The sequence below is a fragment of the Hipposideros armiger genome, unplaced genomic scaffold (assembly GCF_001890085.2).
Source record: "Hipposideros armiger isolate ML-2016 unplaced genomic scaffold, ASM189008v1 scaffold_429, whole genome shotgun sequence".
Classification (NCBI taxonomy): domain Eukaryota; kingdom Metazoa; phylum Chordata; class Mammalia; order Chiroptera; family Hipposideridae; genus Hipposideros; species Hipposideros armiger.
This window is the reverse complement of record NW_017731779.1, coordinates 284,692-308,628: the sequence shown is the minus strand read 5'-3', so window position 1 is coordinate 308,628 and position 23,937 is coordinate 284,692. Positions and strand designations below refer to the sequence as shown.

At 36.9% G+C, this 23,937-nt stretch overlaps 1 protein-coding gene across 3 annotated transcripts in view; it reads left to right on the top strand.

Annotated features, from left to right (window-relative positions):
• Positions 1 to 23,937, top strand: part of KDM4C (lysine demethylase 4C) — a 447,429-nt gene that overhangs the window by 287,182 nt on the left and 136,310 nt on the right. For all 3 annotated transcript variants that reach the window (XM_019664744.1, XM_019664743.1, XM_019664745.1), the window contains 3 exons: positions 5,343 to 5,524; positions 7,128 to 7,341; positions 9,366 to 9,442. In XM_019664744.1, coding sequence (XP_019520289.1) covers positions 5,343 to 5,524; positions 7,128 to 7,341; positions 9,366 to 9,442 — 473 coding nt within the window. The remainder of the gene's footprint in view (positions 1 to 5,342; positions 5,525 to 7,127; positions 7,342 to 9,365; positions 9,443 to 23,937) is intronic.

The window sequence follows — 23,937 nt, the reverse complement described above, 5'->3', positions numbered from 1 at the left end:
ATATCTATATATCGATATATATATAGATATACATATTATATATATATAGATATATACATATCTCTCTCTATATGATATGTATATCTATATCTATATAGATATAGATAGATATATAGATAGATAAATATTCAGTGATTCTCAGTGTTTTTGGTGTCGGGACACCTTAGGCTTTTAAACGTTGTGAGGACCTCAAAGAGGGTTTGTTTAGTCCTATCTTGTCTCTTCCCTTCTCTTTTCTCTTTCCCTTCTCTTCCTTTCCCATGGAATTACCTTATCAATGCTTATTTGCTGGAAGTTAAAACAGGGAAAATTTGAAATGTATTAACTCATTTAAAAGTAGGAATAATAAATACATAACAGTTACATTTTTTTCATAAAAAAATAGCGATTTCCTCACACCATAAAAAAATAAAGAGTGGTATTGCTTTACATTTTTGCAAAGGTCTTTATTACTGGATTTAATAAAAATAATTGGATTCCCATATATGCTTCTGTATTCAGTGTGTTGCACAATGTTGTTCTTATTGAAGTATATGAAGAAAATCTGGCTTCAGACAGTTAATGTGATTGGAAGGGGTGTGCAGTATTTTAATAGCCTTTTCAGATAATTATGGACATTCTTCTTTGACACTACACCAAAATTTGATAAATGGTAGCTTTTTAAAGATTAGTTGCAATGTGGAATCTGAATTCACCCTGGTGAACCTTTTGACTCTATTAAATGAAAGATTCATTGGTGTATCTTGTACTTTGAGTGGTTCTTTTACACATGCATGGTTTTATAACAGCATGCATTGGTAAACAAAGGTCTGAGTTATACAGGTCTCTTTATATAATATTTGAAAATTACATTTGATACTTTCACCACCAATCCCATCAGAAACAGCTTTAAGTATTGGGAAGCTGTCAAGCTCACACTAGTGGATATAAGTTTTCCAAAATTCTTATTTGGACTCATAAAATTGAATATTTGTCAACAAATTGTCTCCATAGTTTTTTATTAAAATGACAGGCTTTCTTTTTCCATTTTCATGAAAATTGCTGCCCAATACACAAGTCTGAATAGTTTGTCTATTAATCATTCTTTCAAGTACAAATGGTGCCCCATGAAAAAGGGAGTTCATTCAACTTCTGATTCAACCCCAAGACAACTATTGAACTTTAATGTACAGCACAAGTACTTTAGGCATACATCCTATTTTATCACAAATTTAATAAAATTCATACTTTTTTTTGGCTTCAGAAAAGCAAAACTACCCCCTTCCCCACCATACACACTAAATACAAGGTAGTCAAGAATATAATGACTGCATTGGTGCCATTGCCTTGATTCAAGTTCAGGCACCAACAGTTTTATCCTCCATTGCTTTTGTATCACTGTTTCAAATGTCAACAGGGTAACATAGGCAAATATCTCGGTGTTATTGTGAAATTTGACCATACACAAGAAATTGTGTATCTCCTAGAGTTCATAGACCTTACTTTGAAAACTGCTATTACATTATTAGCGCTTCTTTTGTTCTTGTTCAGAATATAATTGGGAAAGAAGGGACTTCTATGCTGGTAATGTTTTTACAGATATCCCAGACTTTGATGTAGTACACCAAGGGGTCTTTCCTTTGCCTCATTTTCTCCATTCTACAAACGGTGGCATTCAAGATGAGACTCAGAGCTGTGAACAATCTTCTGATTGTGATATTCTGCTATTAGAGATATAGTTATAGTAATAAAAACATTGGTGTTCATTGAATGTCTACAGTGTCTATGTCTTCATATGTTTAATAATATCTGTTTTTGCTCTCTTTTATGAAGCTGTTGGGAGAACTAATTTGATATTTTAAAAATCTAAAAATCTATAAAACAATATGGTCTGTTTCATTGCACAACATGTTACAAAATACATCATGTTTTGTGAGGTAATTATATTCCAATGAGATTATAGTGAAACAGTTAACTATAGTTGAAGAAAGGGAAAAATAGGAAATCCCTAGGCAGAGTGATGTCAAATAATCAAAACATTTAAAAGCAACAATAGGGGACGGCCGAGATATGCATTGGTTAGGAGTTGGCTTGGGACACCAGCTCTGAGCAGCAGCGCCCCGGTTCAGATCCCACAATGAGGGCCAGTGATGCTGCCCCCTTTATAGCTAAGATGGTGAACAACAGCTCAACCTGGAGCTGGCTACCGTGAGTCGCTGGTGATGGCGTAGACTGCAGTGGGGCTGGCCGGCAGCTGGTGTGAACTGCCCTGAGCCGCTGTGAGCCACTGTGAGCGGCCGTCCAATGGCTGGCGAGAACTGCCTCATCCGGGAAGAGCACAATGATAATACCAACATGGGCCAGTGAAGCGACATCCTCCACAACTAGACTGAAGAACAAAAGGACAGCAACTTGTCTGTTCCCCCTTCTCCTGATTCCCCAGCGCTGTTTCCCTCCCCCAATTCCCCAATAAAATCTTTAAAAAAAAGAAAAAGCAACAATGGAAAAACATTTTCCCTCTTTTGTATATTGGAAGATAGAAAGTATTTTTTTTTTAAAAGTAAGTGGGTGAAAGTACATTAAAAAGGAACCAGGAACAGGAGTATAGAAACGTGTTTAGAGGCTGAAAGGGAGAGTTTTCATTTGGAATTATGTGATGATGAGAGTACCTTGATATCCTGAGGAGACGTTTCCCCTCAGAACATTCTTGGCTCCCTAAGATATTGAGACCTGTAGTTATGTAAATATCATAGTCTGGGAAAGGCAACAGCCTGGGTTAGTCTGTGCTTGAACAATGCCTTGGTTCAAAGGTAAGCAAGAGTTCTAGGTGATAGAGGAGGGATGAATAATTTGATGAGGAAATTTCAGGAAGACAAAATATTTACCTTCAAGAATGTGCCAATATTTTTTACTTTTAAAGCTAAATTGAAATCTGAATAGTCATCATTATATACTTAATATTAAATGCAGTCTCTTTTCCCCACTCATAAATTATTACAGCATTGAATTGACAAACAGATCAAATGACAAGGTAATTGGATGGATTTTATGTAATAATATATACATTTATATATCACTTTAGAATTTATGAAGAACTTTAGCACTTTAGAGTTTAAAAAGAAGTTTTACATTTACTATTTCATTTCAGTATTAAAAAGAAGGAAACAACAACCCTGAAGTAGGTGAGAAAGGGATTCTCATTTTGTGAGAATATTATCTTACCCAGAGCCACAGTCCTTCTGAATCAAAGGGTTTGAATTTAAAGCTAGGTCCCTGGACTAACGGGTCCCTGGACTTGGTGCTGCACAGCATTGCTGCCATGCAAGTTTTGATTTACGGGATTACATAGTTAAGGTGTTCAGTGCATGCTCTGGGTGGGAGAGCATCCAAACAGAAGACAAATGCTCTTTGCACCAGAGTAGACCTCATCTTTGGAGAAGGACAGCTATAGACCAGGATCCTCTACCAGGTCTTTGTTGAGAGGGTTTGAGGATAAGCTCAAGTTGCATAGGCTACCCTAGGTCAAATCTTGCCATAGCCCTTGCCCACACCTCCTATTCTCTGGCTCCATTGTCAGGAATTGTCCTTTCCCTCTATTTCTTTTGCATTATTGCTAGGCTTATAGGAATTAAATAGTTCCCTTGATGTTGTGTGTTTCAATCTTTTATAATAAAGCAAGTGATATGATAACTTTATTTTGTGCCAGTAAGTAGTAACAGTTACTCAAACCCAAGGATTTCTTTTTGTTTAGATCCCATTTTTAGTATATATGTGGGAGATATTATCCTATGATTTAAGGATTTAATGGTATTTCAAGTTCCTGGTTAACTTTTCACTCCCATCTTTCATTTGTCAAATCTTAGTCTTTACAGTTAGTATTCTATAGTTTATTGTAGGGAAGTTGAAGTGGAAACAGTTTATGTTTAGAGTCAAGATTACTTAATTGCAAATACATGTAGACAAAGGTTCTTACCTTTTGTTTTGTTTTCAAATAATTCTGTTGGCTGAGTACTAAACATTTTCCATTGTAAATAATATAATAATAATAATACCATGACCAACATGGAAGCAGGTATGTTCCCTTTCACTTCAGTTGGCATTTGATGTTTTTTGAATTCTTTTCAGCCTCATTCAGCCCTTCCTGTTGTTTTTTTAAATTTTATTGGGGAACAGCCATGGTCATTGGTTACACATTGCTTCCATGCTACAATGGCATAGTTGACTCTTTTAAGGAGGGCGCAGCCCACGTGGCCCATGTGGGGATCGAACCGGCAACCTTGGCGTTATCAGAACCACACTCTAACCAACTGAGCTAACTGGTCACCTGTCCCCCCCTGTCTCCCCTCTGCCTTTCCTGTGTTCTTATCTGAGCAAACCTGTTTGGACTTTTTCTAAAACAGGTAAGCCAGCAGTTCAAAGGGCTGGAGCACATTGGTTCACAGAAACACCCATGCTCAGGAGTTGAGGACATTGCTCCACAGTATTTAACCATAAGTCTGTGATGGCTACTGGTGAGGCATTTTAGAATGTGTCACAGCTCTGGACATTAAGTGCTAGATGTAGCTATGGTTGCTGCCACCTGCCCTGATATACTGTCCTCTGCTATTGGCATGAGGAATTTTATCTCTAAACTTCTTACATCTTTCTGTATTTGTCTCCCTTCTGTAAAATTTTGTAAAATGATATTTTCATGGAGTAGATTTCTGCCCCTTTGATGTTAGCAAATATACATGCTTAAAGAAATTTAGCCCTGTGGAGGTATGTATTGAACAAATAAAAAGATTTGACATAGAGATTGTCTTTTACATCCATGTAATGGCAGTATATTGCTTGGCACACAATAGGTGCTATGTAAATGTTATTTGTCATGAATTCTTGAGTCTAAAAGTTAATGAAATGAAGTCCATTTAGTAAATATTTATTGAATCATGTACTGTGCTAGGTGAGGAAACTAAAAATATTGGTAAGGCATTTACTGGGCTAGTAGATTCTCTGCTAGCTGGAAGATAACCTCATTCATATAAACCGTTTTACCATAGGAGGTGTTATGGTAGCAGTAGAAACATGGAAGTTGTGAAGCTGCAAGGAGAAAACAGTGTAGTTATTCCTGGCAGGGAAGGAGGGGAGGTGTCAAAAGGAGGGCGGTTGTCTGGCCCTCAGATCTGATCTAGTCCTTGAAGATGAAGAGGATGAAGAAAAAACTCCTTTTGTTGCACTTCTCTCAGAATGTATTTGAAGGATAAAATAGGTTGCGTGTCTCACATTAATATCACAGACACTTTGGAATGTTTGCTTGTTTTATGACCAGGGTTGTTTTTCTGTGGGTCCTGTGCTCACTATGTTTTCATGCCCTGTCTGTTTAGAATTGCCTGAGGTTCCACTGATTGAGGAGGAAGTGGAAGAAACGGAGTCTTGGGCGAAACCTTTGGTTCACCTTTGGCAGACGAAGTCCCCAAACTTTGCGGCTGAGCAAGAGTATAATGCAGCCCTGGCCAGAATGGAGCCCCACTGTGCCATCTGCGCTCTCCTCATGCCATACTACAAGGTAATGAGCGGGGAGCGGGTCATTGTTAAAGTTTCCTTTCACGGCTGTGCTTTCTCTGTGGCTGTACAAACACAGATGAATCATTGTAAGGTAAATATTCACGTGAAAAGGAAGACATTAATACTTATACATAAGTATTATGGCCATAATAGAGCAGCAAACAGAATTTCTAAATGCACTTGAGAGACATTTCACTGACAGTGCTTTATCATTTTTGAATAAATGATTGGTTTATTTGTTGGCCTTGTTGGCCTTTATTTCAGTCAAGGGTCAAATCCAACCTTTCTTTCTACCCCTTTTACCAAGACACACAGAATTGAAAACTTAACCATAGTAGAAGCTTGCAAGAGAGAGCTTAGACCTAGACTCTGTTTTATGTTTGAAAATGTCACACTCGATAATATAAATGTCAGCTCTAGGACCACATTTAATATGTCTCCCTTTATCTTCCCACATGGAACATGCAAAAGACACAGCAGGATTCAATTCACACGGAATTGTCTAGTTTACCCTTATCAGTCAGCTGTGCCCGGTATCTGTTACACTGGTAGCATTTTAGCTTGCCGAGGGCCACATTCTCCAGCTCTCTCACACACAATGATCTATTTTAAGATACAATAATGTATATTGATGTGACGATTGTGTTCTGGGTTATATTTTCACTAATTAAATCAGAAATATTTTATTCAAGATCACATCTTTCTTAGAGTTCCATAAAATGTAAATGATTTTCTGTTCCAATGTTTCAGAGCATGAAAATGTGTAATATGCCACATTTTTAGACCTTTGTAAATAGAGGAAGTAGTTTATTTACTTGTCTTTGAATATGGTCTTGGTGAATGACAAACATTGTTTTTGCTTTCTTTTTAATCATTAAATTTCTGTGTTTTCTTGGAAAAACTGAACTTTTTATTTCCATATCTGCCTGTGTATTTTCCCAATAATTTAAAAAAAGTCCACCAAAATTGTAAGATTTAGGGAAATTTATTAATCTAAGATCTCTGGAGATAATAGGATAGTTATTAGAGTGTCAAATAAGCACTAAACATTTTTCATATATTTTGGTGAGATGTGACAATTTTATTTTATTTTGCACATTTTATTTTTTATTAGTGACATTTACCAGCTCTTTCCGTCTTGATGTTTTCAAACTTTGTGATGAGGCAAAAGCCTTCAAAAACTCCCTAAATATTGTTGCACAGATTAAAACTGAGGTCTTTAAAACACTCCTTCCAGGTTATGCAGGTAAGAATCTTCAGTAAATGAAATCAGGTCTGTTAACCTAGTGCAAATAAAGAAGCGAAAGTTCACCAGGAAAATTGATTCTTTCCATGAACTGTTTATGTAAGAACATAGTAGCTCATCACTTTTCTCATACAAGCAAATGTACAGAGCATCCTCTTGTACCTACAGCTTAGCACCTGGATGGGAGCCTGAGGAGGAGTGTTGATAAAAAGCTAATAATTGGGTCAGGGAGAACAAGAAGAGGAGCAAAAGCTGGAAGTTAGTGGATGAAGCAGCTGTTAGTAGACTTGAGTGACTAGAACAAATGATGAGTTCTTTTCTGTGTTTTTTACTTATGTGGCAATATTGTGTTTTTCAGCCAGATAGCAGCAATGAAGAAAATGATTCTAGATGGGAGATAAAATTAGAGAAAGTGGTTCCTTCGGGAGGAAAGACTAAGCCCCTCATTCCAGAGATGTGTTTTATTTATAGTGAAGAAAATATAGAATATTCCCCACCTAATGCCTTCCTGGAAGAGGATGGAACAAGCCTTCTGATTTCCTGTGCAAAGTGCTGTGTACAGGTTCATGCAAGTAAATGAATCTCTCATTCATCAATGCTGTCTTTTCAGTGCTTCAGTCTATTTCTCACCTCTTTGTAACCCACCAGATCTATTGCATTGAGCTGTTGGCATTCTTAATGGTTAGATCATTCTTTCTCTCATTTTTTCTAATGAAAGTGTGAGTAGGTATAATCACCCCATTTTCTCCAGCCTTATGCAATAGCAGGGGAGAGCAGGTCTGGGTTTTTTGTTTGTTTGTTTGTGTTTCAGACACAGAGTCATCGTGAGGTTACTTTCACAAACTTGAATTTTACTGATTTTAAGATATATTTCATTAAAATTTGATTTTAATCTCTGATGTTGATTCATGACTATTTTCCTTTGTGACTTCTTAAAGAGAAATGAGTACTGCTTTGGTGATTTGGGGAATTATTGAATTTAATTATTAAGTTAAATTTTTATTCTTTGTAAGGGTAGGGAGATACCTGTTGCCTTTTAGGGGATAACAGTCATTACAGTTGTTTCCCCCTAGGACTGTGATGATTAGTCTCCGTACATACCTGTCTCAATTTGGTTTTTTATATAATTGGATAAGTGATAGATATGTTTTTTAATTGGCCTGCCTTGTAACTCTCTAAAGTCATTTTGTATAAAAGGGATCTATTATATATTGTAACTCTTTTTGAAAGCATTTTAATGTTCCAGAACTTACCAAGTCACATTTTCTATTAACAGACTTATGTGGGGCTTATCTCTGCCGATCTAGTATGAATGGTTTATAATATAAGTATTACCTTCTGTATTTATGCCAGAATAATACCTGTCTTACATTACGGCTGGAATAGCCTCACTGTCTGTTATTTATTTAATAATTAGAAACTATTCACTTCCCCAAGGGATTTGAACATAATCTGCCAAAATATAATTATAGCAACCTTCTTATTGTATTTATGTCAATTTGTATCACATATACCTATATATGTATCTGTATATTTGCCCTACATTATTATATGTATATAAGAGGCAAAGCACCATTTCACAGAAAAATTAGGGTTTTAATTTTGACTCCTGACTACACTAGCTATGCAATTTAACTATTATATTTTATAAACATGTGCTTGAACTAAACATTTTATGGTCTTGCTTAATTATGATAGGCTTTTCTTTGGGTAATTACATTTCTGTTATTTTCTTTTCTCATCTTAAATGTTATAGAAATTTGATACTAAAAATTACTCATTTAGATCTTTCCAAATCCTTTATTTCAAGAAGTCAAAGTAACATGTTCGTTGGTATCATGTAATTACTACATGTATTTGAATCATCAGCTCTCTCCTTACATAGTTATTTTGAGTCAGGTACGTACTGAATAGACAAGTAGAATTGAAGACATCCTTCATCACTGACCATGAATTGTGCTTCCTCTGTCTCTATCACTGAAATTAAAGCTAGTTAAACATAATTTTTGGAATATAACTGTAAATTACATTAATTAAAAAAATATTATGTCAAAGTTTATTGCTTTATTTTAAAACTTCCCCAAATTTTGCTTCAAGAATTGCAACTTATTTTGAAATATGTTTTGCATGAGTAAAGTATAGACCTGACAGTTTAGAAATTTTATTGTTGCCCATATAAGAATTATCCTCTGGGCCGGCCGAGTGGCTCAGTTGGTTAAGAGCTCACTCAAGAGTGCGAGCTCTGAGCAACAGGGTCGCCGGTTCGATTCCCACATGGGCCCGAGCTGAGCTGCCAACAGGTGGAAGGATGGTCCAGCTAAAGAAAAAAAAAATTATTCTCCATATTCTCTATTACTACTATTGTGAGCAATAGTTACTATTAAGACCCACACTCTCACGTTTCCTGGGACTAATATTCTATTAGCTATGAGATATGAGAACCATATGTATCTTTGAGACAGCTTTGCTTATATTTTGTTCTAAGAATAAAAAATTATATGGCAAGCAGTTCTGATTTTATTACTCAGTGCTAAGATGTGTAATATTGTCATAGTGCGAAAGACTTAACTCATGAATCCATGCCATTATTTTATAGGTTGTTATGGCATCCCTTCTCACGAGATCTCTGATGGATGGTTGTGTGCCCGGTGCAAAAGAAATGCATGGACAGCAGTAAGTGGGTTATTTTAGTATCTGTTAACTCCTCTTCTCAATCCATCCACAGTGGGCACGTTTAAATCTAATGGTAAAGTTAGATTGTACACGTGCTTTTGTGTGCAGTTTCACACTTACCCGTATTTCTAGTCTTCTCTTTCTGAATCATCCTACATATGGTTCTATATTCATTATAGAAATATTAAATACATTTTTAGGAGTCACTCCTCATTTCAGGAACCTGCAGAGAATGCCTGTTATCAGAGCAGGTCCAAAATATTGCTCTATTAGCAGTTCTTGAAAATAAGTATTTGAAGTAATGGTCAAAGTGAGGATCTTCACTGACTCCTGAGGAAACCATGCTCATACATAACTCTTCAACCAGCATGAGGTCTTTCCTTATTTATTCATTCACACATTCATACTTCAACAAACTCTAGAGTGTCGACTCTGTGCCAGGCATTGCTGTGAACTTGAGACAGAACCTTTGACAACAAATGATCCCCCACTTGAGGGACACAAATTCCTCTTCATCTAAATTATTTTTCCTGGAGACCCTTTTGAAACTTCAGCTTGTATTCAAGCATTGAGTCCCATTTCATCAGTCCACCTTAATCTGCAGAATTTTTTTCACAAAAAATTCTCTTTCAAGAGGTATCAGAACATTCTTGAAAGTGAGAACCTATCAGATCTCAACACTATCCCTTACTCTTGATCTCAGAGATATATACTCAACTTGATGATTTCGATTATAATAGGAGCAATTGTTTTATTCCTCAGTGATCGCTAATGACAATGAATTAAATTTCCTTGTAACCAAAGTTGAAAACTTGAAGGTCAATATAAGGAAAATGCCTTGCATGATGAAAATTTCTGTCGTGATTATGTATGTTTAGCTCAGTGTTGAAATAGACATATGGTAACTGTAAATTAAAGGTGTCTGTGGGGCTGTCCTTCCGAATGTTTTTTTTTGCTGGCATTCACTTTGGCTAGTGAGGGGAAAACGGGTGAAAATGTGGACATTCTTTACAGTTCAAGTAATCTGATTTATTTGATGTTAGAGTTTATATCTCCAATTTAAGAAGTCTTTTCATTAGTGGGCCCAGAAAACATTTTGGTATTTCCCTTGGTGTGATCATTATGTTAACAACACCTATGTAGATGTAGAGCATCTGTAAGTCAGCCAGGAAGTCCTGCTATAATAAATATATTCAACTGTTGTGTACCATGTAGGTCCTATTCTCTCCATAGGAGCCAAAGTAAAGCCTTGCAGAATCAGTTTGACAGTGATGACCTCTCATTCACCCTGAGGTATAGGTTTAGAGATTAGAGATATGCTAATCCAGTTCACCAAGGTTTGAAGAGCTCTCTGTTCCATCCGCAGTTACTACCTGGCTCCTGTGCTCACACACCTGAGCAGACCTGTTACTTACCCAAGGTACCACTGTCCTTTGCATGGCAGAGCCAGGGACAGGCCTAGGCCACCCACCCTGATTCCCAGGCTGCTTCTGATGATTATGCTGTTTTCTTTTAGCATGTCTTAAGAAGGAAATGCTTAGATTAATCACACCCTGGAATTGCTATAATGGTTTATATCAATTAATCTTTCTATTAATCTGAACCCTTTGCCCCCTCAGAATATATAGTAAGAGTTTTGTATTTTAATATTGATACCATGTAAATCTCTTTCAATTTGCAGTAGAAATGGAACTCTTAAATAAAACCTTACAATGATTTTTTTTTAGACCCACTCAATTTCTTATTTTTAAGTGGAAAGAATTCAGATTCACAGTGAACCAATTGTTTTTTTTTTCAATTTATCCATTTTGAGTGCACTTTGCCTAAGAAGCTCTATTCCTAAAGTTTTCTCCTGAGAAATAGTTGAGTCGCAGTTTAAGCACTGTAGAGAAGTAACTGATAATATTGATATTTTGGCTTTAACACCCTTATTTAGAGTGGCAGTGAGTGTTGCAATATTAATTTTTACTAAACACTTAAGTATATTTCTTTGGATTTTGTGGCTGGAATGGTTGCATTTAAAAAATATCCTTAGACCTGACTTCTTCAAGAATCAGTCTCACATTGTGAGTTTTAGGTTCCAGAGGAGCTCCAGACTCCTTTAAATGGAGGCTGTAGAAGAGGTAATGGAGACGTTAACAGTCCCAGGAGGTCAGGTGATACATCGTCGCTGGCTTGAATTTCCCTAACTCTAATTCCTAATTATTTCCTGGGATTTTCTTTTTCAAACATACACTGTGAAGGTAAGACTTACTCACCATGAAGACAAACTACCCCAGTAACACATTTTGCTTGGGACATACATTTATACAACCAATGTGGATATACATTAATTCTGTTCCCTTTTGTGATGAGTATTTTGAAAGTCTTGAGGGTAAGAAGGTAACCAGAAACAACTTGTGTTCAATCTCATAAGGTATTTGTGAGGGATTTTATATGGTGGTTCTTTTTTTACAGATTCTATTTATTTATTTATTTTTTAAAGATATTTATTGGGGAATTGGGGGAAGGGGAACAGACAAGTTGCTGTCCTTTTGTTCTTCAGTCTAGTTGTGGAGGGACGTTGCTTCACTGGCCCAAGTTGGCACCATCATTGCGCTCTTCCCAGGCGATGCAGATCAGTTGCTGGCTTCTGGACAGCCGCTCACTGCAGCTTAAGGGCTGCTCACACTAGCTGCTGGCTACACACGGTAGCCCATGGCAACCCACTGCCACAGGGGCTGCAGCCTATGCCGTCACCGGCGACTCATGGCAACTCAGCTCCAGGTTGAGCTGTTGTTCAGCATCTTAGCTGTAGAGGGTAATGTCACTGGCCCTCATATGTGGGATCTGAACAGGGGCCCTCTGGCGTCCCAAGCCAGTTCTTAACCAACGCGCCACTTGGCCGGCCCTACAGATTCTTTTTAAAAAGAGTGTCCATTGATGGATCAATGGATAAAGAAAATGTGGTAGGTATACACAATGGGATATTATATTCAGCCATAAAAAAATGAGGAAATCCTGCTATTTGCAACAGCATGGATGAACTTGGGGACATGATGCTAAGTGAAATAAGTCTGGCAAAGACAAATACTTACGCTCTCACTTATTTGTGAAATCTCAAAAAAAGAAAAAAAGCCGAGCACACAGAAACAGAGATTAGATTGGTGATTGCCAGAGGTGGAGGGAGTGAGGAAGATGGGTAAAGGTGGTCGAAGTGTTCAAACTGCCAGTTACAAGATGAATAAGTTCTGAGGATGTAATGTATAGCATGGTGACTATAGTTAGCAATAGTCTATTGTATATTTGAAAATTGCTGAGAGAGTAGATATTTAAAGTACTCATGACACATGCACAAAGGTAACTGTGAAGTGATGACTGTGTTAACTAACCTCTTTTTGGTAATCATTTTTTAACGTATTCATATATCAAATCATACGTTGTACACCTTAAACTTACACAATGTTATATGTCAACTGTATTTCAGTAAAGCTGGGAAAAAAGGAGACTATAATTGTAACTATATCATAGAGTTAAGCATCAGTAATTTAAATTTTGGAAGAAACAAAGGCATCTTAGGGATTATTTCATCCAATCCCAGACAGTTAATAAATCAGTAAATCCATCCATCAGAAGGTAGTTACATTTGTGAGCACCATCGTGGGCAAGGTAGCTGAGGATTTATACCAGGCTAGAATCAATGTTCACGGACTAGCTGTCTTTTCATTTACTAGTTTTAGAGTGTGCACACACTGGACCCTACTGCCATGCTAGTTTTTAAGTTACTGGAGGTGAGAGTTTTGTCTCATTTATGTCTGTGACAGTCTTTTTTTTTTTTTAAATATTTTATTGGGGAATTAGGGGAGGGAACAGCATTGGGGAATCGGGGAAGGGGAACAGACAAGTTGCCGTCCTTTTTGTTCTTCAGTCTAGTTGTGGAGGATGTCGCTTCAGTGGCCCATGTTGGAATTGTGATTGTTGTGCTCTTCCCGGCTGAGGCAGTTGCTCGCCGGCCATTGGATGGCTGCTCACACTGGCTGCTGGCTGCTCATGGTAGCTTATGGCAGCCCACTGCAGCCCTACTGCAGCCTACATCGTCGCCGGCCATTCACGGCAGCCCAGCTCCAGTTTGAGCTGTTGTTCACCATCTTAGCTGTAGAGGGCGTAGCATTACTTGCCCATTTGGGAACTGAACTGGTAGCCCTGGTGCTCAGAGCTTGTGCTCCCAAGCCAACTCTTAACCAATGAGCCACTCGGCCGGCCTTCTATGCCAGTCTTAACACCTGGTATAGTGTTGGATCATTTATAAACTCGTAGAGCATAAAGATGTTATGATATGAGCAGGAACTTTATCTGTGACCTATAGTGTGCTTTCACCATTTTCAAAGTTTCAGGTTCCTGCTCACTGTTTCATTTGGCTGCATTTCTTTACTTTATCCATTCATGACAATTAAAATACGTGCACAAGAAACAAGCCATATTTCAACTTCATGTATTGGAGGAAGAGATTAGTTACAATTTTTCTTTGTTTCTTAATTAAAATTTATTGGTGTGACAATAATTAGTAAAATTACATAGGTTTCAAGTGTACAATTCTGTAATACATCATCTATTGGGTCTTGAGAAAAGTCATGACGCGTGTTTGCAACAGATGGCAATAGTTCATTTTTGGAAGTACTAGAGTCATTCACATCTATGTTGCTATGTCATTTGACAGCTGACAGTTCTAGCTTCATTCTAAAAAAAAGTTGAGTGATTTGGTTGAGTTTTGGAGATTTTAAAACAAGTTGAAGATGGAAGACCAAATTGTGCATTTTTGCCATATTTTATGTTTTACTTCCATAAAGGGAAGAACGCACGTCAAGCTTGTGAAAAGTTGCATAAAGTTTACGGTAACAATGCTCTACAACAATGTCAGTGCCAATGGTGGATCACAAAGTTCCATGCTGGTAATTTTGATCTCAACGAAGTTCCTCAGTCAGGGAGGCCCACCGAGGTCGATGACGACAAAATAAAGGCATTGATTTGGTCAAACCCATGTTACATGACACAAGAGAGTGCAGAAACATTGAACATCCATCATTCAAGCATTCACAACCACCTGAAGAAGCTGGGATACGTAAGCAAGCTCGATATTTGGGTTCCGCATGAACTCAAAGAAATTCATTTGACGGCGCGTATAAACATCTGCAATATGCTCATTAAGCGTGAGGAAAATGATCCTTTTTTGAAGCGACTGATAACTGGTGATGAGAAGCGGATTGTTTACAACAATGTGGTGCACAAACGGTCTTGGTGCCGACATGATGATTTGCCTCAAATGATGTCGAAAGCAGACATTCATCAGAGGAAGGTTATGCTCTCAGTGTGGTGGGATTTTAAAGGTGTCGTGTTTTTTGAGCTCCTACCAAGAAACCACACAATCAATTTGAAATGTGTACTGTTGGCAATTGGACAGTTTGAATAAATCCATCATCCTGAAAACATCCAGAGCTTATTAATTGTAAAGGAGTTATGTTCCATCGTGACAACGCGAGACCACACACAAGTTTGATCACCCATCAAAAATTATTGGAGCTTGGATGGAATGTGTTGCCAAAGCCACCATACTCGCCTGACCTTGCGCCATCAGACTTCCACTTGTTTCGCTCTCTTCAAAACTCCTTGTGTGGTATAACATTCAATTCAGATGAGGCTGTCAATCAGCACCTAGTTCAGTTTTTCTCAAATAAAGACAGGTCCTTCTATGAATGAGGATTTATAAAGCTCACTGAAAGATGGCAAAAGGTTATCGAACAAAACAGGCAATATGTCATTAATTGATCTTTGTTCTTTATATAAATAAATGACCTTTGAAAAACGTAAACAAAATACGTCATGACTTTTCTGAAGACCCAATATATATTACATTGTGTGTTCACCACCCAGAGTCAGTTCTCCTTCTATCACCATATATTTTACCTCCTTTACCATCTTCTACCAGCCCCCTCCCTGTTGCCCTCTGGTAATCACTACACTACTGTCTGTGTCTATGAGTTGTTGTTTTTTTGTCTTATTCCTTTGTCGCTTTTAGTTTTATATCCCGCATATCAGTGAAGTCATATGGTTCTTGACTTTTTCTGTCTGACTTATTATATTTTGCTTACCATAATAATTTCAAGATCCCTAATTTGGATTCTAGGATCCTGGCTCTATGTCTAAATTTAAATGAAATGAAATGAAGCAGTCAAAGAACCCGTCCCTCCCTCCCCCCAATACCAGTCTATTTTGAGATTCAGGTTGTAGACCATTGTTCTAACTAAATAGCATTTCTTTGTGCCTGTTTGTCCTATTTTAGTACTGCTTAGATAGACACAGCTATCTGAAAGCTATGTTTGAGTTTATGGTTTATATCCCAGCTTTATTAGATTATTTTATTTTTAGCTCTGTTTGTTTTCATCCCTTTGTGACTATTTATATAATTCGTTTTGGAGCAGTTTTTACTCCCTCATTATAGTACCACTTCAGAGCACATTCAAACATTACTAAGTTCTGTTTTTAGGTGTAGAATGTCAATACTCTGATTCTTGCATTTCTTAGTATTTTGATTTTTAATGTGAATCAAATCACTTTGACCTAAATTACTGTAGTTTGTGTCTAATCTGTTTATTGATTTCCATGGCATAATGACCGCAAGTTACTAATTAAAAATAGAATGCTAATATTTTCACTGTAAAAATACAGAATTTGTATTGCTTTCTTTCACTATTTTCTTTTTAATCTCTACATTGAAAACCTTTGTTTGAGTCTGGGTATTTCTGTGAAATACCTGAACACTACTTTAGGACTACACTTATAATTATGAAGGAAGATGCTAGTTAATTGTCTGGTATGGACTGGTAACCTAAATACTTACTTTTATTCTAAAAATTAATAGCCCATGTGCTTAATACTATGTAGAGTATTAAGAGGTAGTATGTTAACTTAAAAATAAGAGAATTTTCTTGTCTTCTGAAGAATTTATAATATAGAATTCAGAAGAGTAAATAAATATAAGCAGATTAAAGAGGTTAGAAAGGAATATAGATAAGATTTTCTGTTTTTTTAAAATTTAGGGATATCGTAGTTCTTTGGTGGTAGGTTCTTTCCAGGAAATTTGGATGTTTCTTTGGGGACCTTTCATGGGGGTGGAGGCTATGAGGTTATTTTAGTGCCATAAATAGGAGTGAGAACGGCATATATAGATTGGTAACATCATACTCAGATTTATGACTTTGACAAGTCATGAGTTGCCAGTCATAGTTTTTCATTGTTAGTGTGAAAAATTCCAAATAAAGTATCATTTATGTTATGCTTTACTAGGGGGCATTTTTATTACCTTAAATAATTCTTAGTGGCTGGGCAGAGTATACACAGTAGCTCACATACCTATAATCTAAACAAAATCTAAATTAAAGGAAGATTAAAGGCAATGTAATGAGAAGTTTCGACTAGAGATCTATATCTAAGTTCTCACTGACCCGAACGTCCCTTGATTCTGTGTGGCTTTGTATTTCCATTTTGCTTTAATTAGTTTTCCTTAAGAATTGGGGACCTTCAAGAAAACTCAATTTCATTATGTGTTTTTTAACTTAGTCAGAGATGATAAATAACAGAAAAGTGTGGCAAATAGAAGAGATACTGGTAATTATTGGTCAGATTAGTGCAGTTTTTATGAGCTAAAAGAAACTTCCATTGGTTTTTAAAAAAACCAGTGACCTCAAGGCCTTACTATATAGTGTGTAAGTGCTGTTCAGGAATGCATAACAATAGGCATTATCTTTCAAATTCCTTTTTATTTTAATATATCCCATTCCAGTTAATTCAGGAGAATTTGTTGGAATATTTTAATTTGAAAGTAATACAGTGTAAAAATAACCTATAATATTCTTAGATTAATATTGCCATGCTATGAAAATGTAGATTTTGTAATGAAAAATTTGAAAAAACACTTTATAGGCAAGAATTTTCATTGTATAATTTTCATTTGTATAATGAAATGTATAAACTAGGTAACTGCAGACATTTGTTATCTATTGAAGAGCATTTATTGTACTTTGTAGAACAATAAAGTTGTATATTTATAGTAAATATAACATTCTAGTTTTTTTCCCCAAAATGGTTTAAGAATCAAAGTCCAGGCATGAAATAGATTTTCACCTTGGCCATACATTTATTCATTGTGCCCTTTATTTTGCTTATTTGTTTTTAAAAATAGAGTAACAATTAGATGTAAGCAAGTTATACTTTGATGATCATTTGGAGTTAGCATTTTCTTTCCTCTTAGAGTGGAATATGCAATTGTGATGATTAAAAACAAACATTTTGGTGTCTATTTATTTTTTGCTGCTTGATGGTACATAAGTGCTATCTATAGATCTGGTAATGGTTGCCATTCATGTCCTCCAATGCTGCACATAGCTATTTCATTTGGATTCTGAAAGAAACTGAAGTTTTTTTCTTTGCATAACTCACAGTCTCAAAGTTATATTCTAGAAGTACCTGAGATGGTGGTCTTTACAAAACCCACCCCCAATGTTGCTAAAGATTGTGGGCTAAGTAAGTCATTTGCTGGAACATATTTATCAGAACCTCTGATCTTTGGAGTGTACCTTAGTCTTAACTCTCAATTCTTAAGTGTCGGGTAAATATCATCAGGGTCTTGGGAAGCTGATAATTCTTGGAAACTGTGAAGCCCCAACAACCCTTCTAACTCTCTATTTGCTCTGCCTAATGATGGAAGAAGGTGGTCTGTTAGGTAGAGCCTTTGACTTCCACATTGCCTGGAGGACGGGTTTTAGAGAGGTGCATCTGCTACATAGCACCCCTAGCCACACTCTTTTGAATCTGAAGATATTGCTTTCTCTCCTGTCTCTAAATTAGGAGTTCTCTGAGTGTGGAGATTATCAAAAAAAATTTGAGTAGTTGAGGATTATGTTACTTTTACTTCATAACACAACTTCATATCTCCTCTCCAACTCCCCCAATTAAAAATAGTGGTACTGATAATAGATGTTAGAAATTGCCAATCATTTGGCTTTTGTAGGCTTTCTGTTTTAAAAAAAGAGTACAATTTTACTTTTTAACTTTTGACCAATAAATTCTGAATTATTGATTTAAATATAAACTAATATAAGTAACAGGATTAGAATTTTCTTAGTTTTCATAAAATTTCATAGTGACAAAGACTAAGGAATTCTTTATCTCAGAAATATCATTTTACAGATAATGAACCAGGAGTTTTACAGAGTAAGTCCTTTGCTTTGGACCACCCCATTGTATTGTAAGAGAACCCCAATTCATGACAATACTCAGGCCTCCAAATTCCTAGGCGCAGACTCTTTTTCTTTTCTCTCAGTTATTTATTTTTGGAGTGGGAAGAAGGCTGAATAACTGACCTAATTCTGAACATTTTTGAATAATGTTTGTTAGTTTACATCGAAAATAAAGCCAGTACTAATTTTTAGTGTAATTGGTTACCTATCTACTTAATATGGAATAATTAGTATTATTGGGTAGTTGAGTAGAGCAGTTTCTTTACTCTTTCATATTTACTCTATTTCCTACCCAGAGGACCTTTCCTAGGACTGGATAATCTCCTGAATCCAATTTCCCACCTGACAACAGCACTGACATTTTTCTTTTACGAAGAGCTCTGAAGTGGTTTTGTAGATCAGAGCCATTGATTTTTCGATCAGATAGGCTTATGGCCTTGAGAGGTTACAGTGGCACTGCCCCTCCTCCCTGTGATGTGTTTTATGTTGTATTTTTCTGTGTGTTCCATGGGATACTGTCAAGACCTAGTGATGGGAGGCTGTCAGCCTGAACGGCTGACTTTGATTCTTATACACAGTGAAACTAGTAGAAAAAGGAAAGGCTCCATTCTTGTTAAAGACAGGGCATTCACAGGTGGGCAGTGGCCATTTGTAACCGGGTTGCTGCTGACACCATTACTCTTGGCCATTGAGGTCTCTGGAAGCCTGTAGACAGACCACACTATTCCATTTGAGGTCATGAATTTGGATTCAGAATTACCTCCTGCCCCCTGAGGAGGCAGATTATTCTGAACAGCTGCAGACCTAAACCTTGGCTCACAAAGGCTGGGATGGTAATAATTATTTTACTTTAACCAAACAGAACATCACATTTGAGGATATCAGTTATCCTGAGAGCATAGCTGTAATGTGGAGGTCTTTCCGTTAGGGAACTGCTTATAGGCTAAAAAGTCACAAATCATTTTTTTCTGTTCTTTCTTCTCCCTTTTGCTCAAGAAACATCATTCCCTCTGCCCCCTCCCCTTTGGTAATGGAGAGAAAGAAAGAGAAGACTACAAAGCTTATTGTAAGTGGAACTATATTCATAAATAGCTTCTTGATTAGGAACAAATGCCTCATTAATCTTAAGTGCTTCAACCAGCGAGCACAAGAAAAGTCAGGAAGAATAATGACTGACATTATGGGGAGCATAACATACTGAACTATATACCAGGATGTGCATGCCTGGAGGTCACCGGGCTACAAGGCGCAGCTCTTTTGCAATGAAGAGAGCCCTAGGAAGAGTGGAGGGGGAAAAAAGTGCAGTGCAGGCATTTCTCATGAATGGCGAGAATTAGTCCCGTGGGAGGATGAAGAAATCATGTACTTTGCTATTTGTTATTGAAGGTCATGCTGGGAAGAAAGAATAAACTAGCTGAGTTTTGATTTGAAAGCCGAATGTTGTATAATTTTAGCAAAGTAAGATGTACATTCAACTTGAAGTACTTTGTTCAGGATCCTGGAAATACTATTATGTAAATGTGGTAAGTTTCGTGTAGATGACCTCTGACCAGTCTTCAGTTATCGAGGTGCTGCTCCTTGCATCAAGCATGTGCCTGGCTTGCTCCCAGACAAGTGCTCTGCAAACCTCAAATTAATTTTTATATTTTTGTAAGTAATGCCATTAGAAAGATAAATCTAGGAAAAAAATAATTTGAAACAAACACAGTGTATGTCTTATACTTCTGTTATCTTCCTTTCATACAAACGGTTGTATGATATTTAAATAGTTATGTAGTAAGTGCACCTCTTGCCCCAAGGTGTCCTCATCCTAGGTATACCCAGTGCAATCACAAGGGCTCTTGAATGTGGAAGAGGGAGGCAGAAAAGGAGGTCAGAGTGACATGATGTGAGAAGTACTTGACCTGCTGTTGCTGCTTTGAAGATGGATGCGGAGGGCCATGAGCCAAGACATATGGTGGCCTGGAAAAGCTGGAGAGGGCAAAGAAATGGATTCTCTCTGAGAGCCTCCAGAAATGAATGACCCTGCTGACATCTTGATTTTAGCCCAGTGTGACCCATTTTGGACTTTTGACCTACTGACCTGTATACATTTGTGTTGTTTTAAGCCATTAAGTTCGAGCGCCCACCCTGTTTGACCAGCACAATCAGTTGATCACTGCCTCCCGCTGGAAGCATGGTCTTCACTTTGCTTCTAGAATCCTGCACTCTCCTGCTTTTCCTTCTACTTTACTGGCCACTTCTTTTCACGCCACAGAATTCAAAATGGAGGCCTCTTCCCTATCCTAACCCATTGGTAATCTCATCCTGTCTTGTAGTTTCAGTGGTTTTACGTAGCATCTAGTCCTTGATGGCTTGTACCTTTTTCTGTCGAGCTGAGCTTCTCCTGTGAGGTGCAGCTCCATCTGGCCACCTTCTCGAGGTCCAGTGTATACCTCGAATTCACCCTGTCTCAGACTGAATTCCAGACCTTCTCCTGCAGACTTCCTTATTTCCAGACCTTCCAGCTGCTGAGGCCCAAAATTTTAGAGTTAGATTTGATGATTTTCTTTTTCTCATACCCCATATCTGTCTGACAGGAAATCTTGTCGAACTTTTAAAATGAATCTATTGGGTTGTTGGAAAAGTTGTCACATATTTTTTTCTATGTTTTTTGTTGCAAAAATTCGTCATGACTTTTCCGACAACCCAATAGAATCCTGGTCACTTCTTAATCACCTTTGCTGATATTACCCAGAGAAATCTCCATGATTACCTTTCCTGGATTAAGGCAGTAATAACCTGCTAACTGCTTGTCTCATGTGTACACTTGAACCTCTATCTTCTGCTATTGACACAGCGGTTGGAATGATCCAATTGAAATGGAAGCCAGATTATGTCTTTGCTGTGCTTAAGCCCTACAGCAGCTTCCCATCTTTGTCAGAGTAAAGTTGTCACCTTTTTTCATGGCCTATGAAGCCTTACCAGATATTCTTCCTCTTACTTTCTGATCACCAGGGTTTTCCAGCATCACCTTTCCCTAGATAACGACATAGTCCACAAACATAGCATTTAACATCCTCTGCCATCTAAAATAATCTACTGATTTAGTCTGTCTGCCGTCCCAACCAGAATGTAAGTTCATTGAGGGCAGATTCTTTGTCATTCACTGATGTTGCCCAGTGTCTAGAACATGGCGATTAACCAATATTTGTTGAATGAATGTATGTTTTCATTTATAATACAAATTAGATGTGTGGGCCTCTAAATGAGAGAACTCACTTGCTGCTATAAAATTCATGGGAGCCTGTTCAGTTTCCATTGAGAAGATAACTGCAGGAAACCTGTCATTCAGTTTCCTAATTACTCAGAATTCATGCCAGCCCTGTCCTTCTGTGTGAGAGCATGCCCTCTCCCCAGCCCTGATAAATGAGCCACATCTCCAGAAATGGTTCTTCTATGTTTTGTTGATCAGCACTTTGTAAGCTAGTTTTCCGTTAATGTGATTAATTTCTCTTTGTTTTCCCAGCTCAGACAGCCCTATTTTATGGTTTTGCATTTCTGTTATGAACATGTCAGATAAATAAGGATGTGGGGAGGTACTTCAATCTCATAATTTTTCTATAGCACTGAAAATTGGCTTTAGTGGCACTTATGGATATGTCAGCTAAAATGAGAGCTTCTTACGAGGCAGCTTGAGAATGTGGTATTGGCATTTCTTTAACTGATGTTTTATAGAAGAGCCACTGGGACATGATTTCCCTCTACTACAAATAATGAACAACTGTGATCGCCATATTATAACAATGTCCTTCTCACCATTGTTGTTAATGTTGTGTCAGCACTTTGATTATAAACACTCTTTTTCATGGTTTAATAACTGAGCCATAAAGAAATCATTCTGTGTTGTAAATTGTATACTAGCTGTTCATCTCAGTGGTGATTTTTTATGAAATCGAAGTTTAAAAATATGTTCTTGGTTTTGCTAAACGGGAATTTTGTGAATGGTATTGGATGAGGGAAAGGGACCTAAGCAGGAAAGGTACAATGTTCAGAATATGACCTGAATTTATACTTTTTCACCCAGTTTTTAGTTGCCCTGAGGTGGCGGGGGAGGGGATACAACAGAATGGCTCTTTTAATGTTGTACTTGGGAGATAGGAATAACAGCTGCCTTACAGAGTAATCATGTTGTAACAGGCATTCAGCATATTTTTTGTTTTGTTTTAGGAAACATTGGTTGACTAGCAATACATCTAAATCTTTATAATAGTGAGTCATTTTATACTGTGTGTTATTGTTCCTGGAAAAGCATGCTCACTAAATGTAAGATAAAACAAAGCTGGTAATGAGCACTGATTGTTTAATTTTATTTATTTTGTTCGGCAAGGCTGAACAATTTTGGTATCTCCATAGGTTAAATTGGAAAGAAGTTTTAGTACACTGAAAAACTCTCAAAGAAATCATGGGTGTCCATTTAAAATTTTCAATTAAGTAAAAAAAAAATAAATAGGATAAATCTTCACAGTTATATTAATTTTAAATTGCACATATTTAATGGAAAAGGGTTTTAATTTCTTTGTGTGTTTTTGGCTTTTTTTTTTAAATATAAGAATACTGAATTGTTAGGAAAGTTTCCCATTCCCAACACTCTCAGATTCTCAAATCTCATTTTTTACAGAAAACTACTGATACTGTTTTGTCAATCGACCTTTCAGATCTTTTCTATGCATAAACTGATGTTATATCTTGTTCTTGGGGTGCACAAATAGTATCACAGTTTATTTAACATGCCTTAGTGTTTTCACTTAATCTTACTTTGTATAGTTCTCAGTAAGCCAGTATTTACGGATTTACCATGTCTTGTTCACTACTGTTTTAAATTTCAAGCTTGAATCTGTTCTTACTTAAAAATTCAGACATTACAAATAAAATCTAAGTAACTGATAATTCCAGTTCATCCCAGAGGTAACTGTCTTCTCTATTGTAAACAGAAATGAAATGATAGTCATTGTACATTGCTCCTTCTACATAGATATAAATGTTTGTCTAAGATAGATTCTAAGAAATTGAATTGGTGAGTCACAGTTTATGTGCATTTAAAATTTTGATTGATAGTGCCAAATGCCTCTTCAAACCCACCATAACAACCCACATACCACAAAACTATATATTTTCTCATTTAAAAGTCTAAAGTTGTATCTCATTATTTTATTTATCATTTCCTTTATTCTTTTTTTTTTT